Below are 4,928 nucleotides of genomic sequence, written 5' to 3'. Positions count from 1 at the left end.
TGTGCGCCTGATAGTGGTGATGCTTTGCCCCTCCCAAGTGACCAATTTGCCCGCCGCTTTTTCTTCAAGGTATTGGAAGTCAACCTTCTTAAGTTGCCACACAGAGAGTGGGAGACCCAAATATTTCATAGGGAATGAAGCTCTAGTTGCCGACATTGGCGGAGTTTAGCCATTGAAGATTGGAGCTGTTGAGGGAGTCAAAACTCTGGATGCCCCTCATGATATCACGCTTGATAAAACCCCAACGCTTCTTGAAAAAGATGCCGGTGAAGCCATCCGGTCCGAGAGCCTTGTCAGGCATTTCCTTGATTGCGTTCCAAACCTCGTCCTCGGTGATGGGCGCATCAAGGTCATGTAAGTCATGTTGCTCACAAGGGAGCTCATCCCAATTAAAATCCTTGTTGCTCGAGGCCCCTCTTCCCATAACCTCGGTGAAGTGGTGAAGTATAATCTTCTCTTTTTCCCGTGTTCGGTTATCCAACCATGCGCATGCTTGATCCTATGAATGTGATTTTTTCTTCTCCGTGCATTGATGCGGTGGTGGAAAATTTTTGTGTCTGCGTCGCCATCTTTCAAGTTTGCAATCCTCACACATTGGCTTTTCCTAGCCCTTTCTAGCAACACCATGCTGACCACTCTCCACTTATGGCGGGAGCGGAGGTCGATCTCGTCGGGGGAGAGTGGACGCGATTCTTGCGCAATGTCAAGGCAAAGAATGACGAGCAGAGCCGCATAAAGGTGAACTTTTGCCTTCGAGAAGAGCTTCTTACTCCACTCGGTGAGACGGAGCGCGGTTTTCTTCAACTTGTGGTGCAAGACCTGAAAGGGCTCTGAATGGTTCGTTTGATCATTCCACGCCTTCCGTGCCACGTCAATAAACCCGGGCAATGAGACTCAGAAGTTCTCAAACTTGAAAGACCGCGGCCCCCTAGGCCCCTTGTCATCGGCGAGCAAGAGACGGCAGTGGTCAGAGAGGGATGACGACAAGGCATGTAGAACATGTGTATCGGATGTTGTATCCCATTCAACATTACAAAAGGAGTCTAGCTTGCATAGAGTCGGGTTCACCCTCTCATTACTCCAGGCGAAACGTCTATTTTGAAGATGAATCTCTTTGAGTTCACAGGACTGCAAAGCAGCACGGAACCAGTTAATTCTGCTCCGGTTGATGTTTCTTTTGTTCTTGTCCCTAGCCCGATAGATCTGGTTGAAGTCTCCGGAGGCCAACCAAGCCACCCCAGGCAGCGGTTTATGGCTAATCAACTCGGCAAAGAAGGCATCTTTATAAGTACAGACGGTAAGTCCATAGACAGATGTGGCCTCAAAGCAGACATTTATTTTGCTGATCCGAACCATGGCTCAGAGACAGTAGGTCGAGGCGACAATGTTCGTCACATCCAGGAGGTTTACGTCCCATGGCATAAGAATGCCTCACCTAGTTCCATTTGACGGCCGTTGCGCAAGAAACAATTGGTGTACTGGCGTTTCACCTTCAGTCGTCAGAGGTTCTCTGCAGGTTTGTCATCGTCGCAGCCGCTAATTTAGCTTGCAAGAGATTATAGATTAAATATAGAGAATAACAGAAATGGTGGACTACTGATTGGCCACTTCATGCCTCTGTAGAGAGTTTATTTGTGTGAGGCTCAACCTTCCGGCTGATTAGCTATTTGGCTTGACCTGACCGCCGGTTGGAGCAGCGAACCCCGGGCAACCCAATGTAGAGCTCCGTCTCCACGTCCTCATCGCTCGGTACCGGTTCCTGCTCTGGTGCCAGCTGGCCACGTGGCTGCAGGGGCGTAACGCAGTTCAGGGCAGGAACCACCAGCGACGCCTCAAGGTCGCGCTGCTGCAGCGACAAGATCGACGTCAGTGACTTGGTAGAATTCCATACATAATACATGATGGGTGCGAGATTAATTTGCTATGTTCTCTGTCTCTTGCATATAAGATATCAGATACTCCGCAGTTTTACTTGCAAACAAAGTACAAGAAGTCATCACCTTTCCGCGCAAGTCTTCGTTGTCTTTGAGAAGCATCCTCTCCTGAACATAGTACAAGAAGCATGCAGAATTAGTTGGCGTGTGTACTGTGAGTTATTTATGTATATAGGCTGCTGTAAGATGTTTTTTTAGAAAACAGGCCATAAGTTAATCTGGCCTTTGGGGTTATGCATCAGTTGGGGCCTTGGGGGTATACCTTCTCTTTCAGGTTAGCTATCTGCTGTTCGAGCACCTGGGTCTGATGGCAGTGGAGTGAACACATACACAGATTCAGGTTAGTTTGTGTAAAATTGAGCAGCTCACCTGTTTTATAGCAATTCAAGAGTTTTTGACTAGCCAACCTTCTTTCCTCTGATGGTGCGGAGACTCTTCTCAATATTTACTTCCAGACAGTTCAGTTCTTCAGCAGAGCACCCTCCTAAATTTTCGCCCAAGATCTTTCTGCACCTCATATAATTAAGCATTATTTTTGGCTGTCTACCTACAATCTAGGCTTCAGGAAGTGACAAGATTGCTTACAGCTTCGAAACTTCAAGAGCTTCAAGTTTCTTTGCCAAGCTTACAGTATCGGCTTTGACTTGCTGCAGTTCAGAATCCAGATGATTCAGCATAAGAATGTGTGTCGTCACATTACATGCCATACTACAATGCCCAGAGCTAACGTTTAAGTCCTTATTATACTGAAAACTAATGGGCAGTATATAACTACATATCATGTTTTTGCTATTAGCATGTGTCCATGTGAAATTGCAATAGTGAGCTGGCATAAGTTAGTTGCAACAACAGTGATAGCTCCTGATTTTTAATTGGTTAAATGAAGAATTGCACAATCTTTGAGGGTTTAGATGCACGACCATTCTATTAACATTTGTTTTGCTGTATTCACTGAAGGTGTAGAAGAGTATCCAGTCATTGGTCAACATGACAAATACAGTATTAAAGAGAGCATATTGTGATCATGTTCCTACATTATATACGTACATTATAAGGGTCGTGCAGGTTTTAATTTTAGCTATTATGTATCAATTGAATATACAGTGGCGTGTATCAATATATTTAGTTGTCACGCAGGTCATTGACAAATTAATATACTGATGTAAGATACAAGCAAATTGCATCACTGCTATACTGTGTTATGGCTATATTCTGAAAAAGAAGGCCTCAATATATACAAAATGGAGATGTACTATAACTTGATATCACTTGCCAGATATTCACATAATTTTAATGGATTATTCAAGTCTTAATCAACAAAAAAGTTGAGATATTAGGATCTTCACCTGTATATCTGGCTGTACTGTCTTGTTATTAACATTATTATCCTTTGTATATGCCTTATAGCGGTCAATCGATTTCTGCAAGCTGAATCACACATACAATAAGAAAACTAAAGTTAGAACTTAAAAATTATTTTCTGACAAAAGAAATAAAGATGTTACACATATTTTCTTGAGCGCCAAGAATGCAATCTTTTGTCAGAGGGATCAAGGACATCAAGATATATGTTGGAATGGTAAATATTTTTGAAGGACAAATAAAAACGATAATGAGATATTGAATATAAAAGGCCAAGAATGCAGTGTCTTGTCAGAGAGTTCATGAACATCAAGATATGCAAACAATATTGGAAACAATATTTAGTTTTCAAGAAAAAATAAGGTCAATAATGAGATGCTAAAGAGTGTACCATCTGGCTTAAGCTATCCTTCTTATGACGTGTGTCACTTTCATGTTGATGTTTTAAGCCATACAAATTACTGCATAGTCAACGCTGGTACATGCTAACTCTAAAAATGGAGTTGGTGGTTGTCACAACCTAGATTACGGTGGGGATAATCGTGGGATGTTGGAGGACGTGGAGAGAGGCTGTTTGGGCTCTGGCTTATTTCCTAGATACCAGATTACTTGGCATAGCTGCTCGCAACTACAGTACGTAGGAAGGAAAGATCCAATCCAAAGAAAAAGGAACGACCCAAACAGAATCCAAACTAACCAAACTTTTTCTAGAATACCAAACTAACAAGACTTGAAGCTCTAGATAACACTAATCTTAGGATTTAGCTCTTGATGATGGTTTGGCTGGTCCTGGACTTTGTAGTGGTGGTAGTGACATAGTTACCGGATTAGAAGAGGCGTCGAACTCCGATCCCCATCGACCTATCCAGATCGGGGTTCGAATTCGCCCCGGCCGTCCTGTGCTCGCTCGCCGATTAGCCGAATCCAAAATCGATCCGAAATAGAGCGCTCATCCCTCTGCCCATCTGTGTACGACGAACACGCGATGGGGCGGGGGATACTCGTTGGCCGGCGCGAGGCAGCGGCTGAAGCGTCGGTGCTGGAGACCTGCGCACAGATGGGTAGCGGTAGGTAGGTCCGGTGGTTCTCGCGGAGTGAGGGGTGGCCAGGAACTCGAAGTTGGAGGAAGAGGTGGCGCAAAACGGGAGGCGGCTGTGGCTGTGTTGTGGCGGCGGCCATGGCGCTGTAAGAGCATCTCCAGCCCTTAAAGAGTAAAATGCAAGCGCGGTCATAATTCTTTTTTGAAAATATCACTTGGGTCCTAATTCTTTCAAAATGCATATCTAAGTCCCAAATCTTTTTAAGTTGTTCACGCGAGGTCCTAATCCCGTCTGACCGCCGCTGACCAGTGCCACGTCGACACCAGAGGGCCCAGGCGGGAGTTTTCTCGCCCCTGGCGGTTGGGCTTATATGCAATTTGGCCCCTAATTAATCCGTCCTTCCCATTCCCCGTCCCTAGGTCTTCTCCACCCCGCTCTGCTCGTTCCGCCGCCGCCCAGCACCATGTCCGCCGCCGCTAGCTCATCTGCGGTGAAGCGCCATGGGAGGAAGTTGCTTGGTCCATCGCCGGCATCCATGGCCTTGGCAGCGCCGTCTCCACCGGCGGCATCTCCACCGAGGACAGTAGCTCAT

General features: G+C 45.7%; 1 protein-coding gene across 1 annotated transcript; it reads right to left on the bottom strand.

Moving 5' to 3' along the window:
* Positions 1-1,248: 1,248 nt before the first annotated feature.
* Positions 1,249-4,488, bottom strand: LOC109765054 (MADS-box transcription factor 56). Its single transcript, XM_073496517.1, has 7 exons — positions 4,270-4,488; positions 3,281-3,362; positions 2,520-2,581; positions 2,342-2,441; positions 2,197-2,238; positions 2,001-2,042; positions 1,249-1,846 (listed from the first exon to the last, which is right to left on the bottom strand). The coding sequence occupies exons 1-7, from the start codon at positions 4,473-4,475 to the stop codon at positions 1,664-1,666; spliced, it is 717 nt and encodes a 238-aa protein (XP_073352618.1). The 5' UTR covers positions 4,476-4,488; the 3' UTR covers positions 1,249-1,663.
* Between the last annotated feature and the right edge of the window lie 440 nt (positions 4,489-4,928).

Source organism: Aegilops tauschii, chromosome 1, assembly GCF_002575655.3.
Source record: "Aegilops tauschii subsp. strangulata cultivar AL8/78 chromosome 1, Aet v6.0, whole genome shotgun sequence".
NCBI lineage: Eukaryota > Viridiplantae > Streptophyta > Magnoliopsida > Poales > Poaceae > Aegilops > Aegilops tauschii.
Note: the sequence above shows the minus strand (reverse complement) of the source record. Positions and strands in the feature narration are given on the sequence as shown.

Coding starts and splice junctions, on each gene's coding strand:
- LOC109765054 (XM_073496517.1), bottom strand. CDS start 4,475: ATGGCCGCCGCCACAACACAGCCACAGCCGCCTCCCGTTTTGCGCCAC. Junction 3,363..4,269: donor CGCCCCATCGCGTGTTCGTC/GTACACAGATGG, acceptor TGTGTGATTCAG/CTTGCAGAAATCGATTGACC. Junction 2,582..3,280: donor CAGTACAGCCAGATATACAG/GTGAAGATCCTA, acceptor TCTGAACTGCAG/CAAGTCAAAGCCGATACTGT.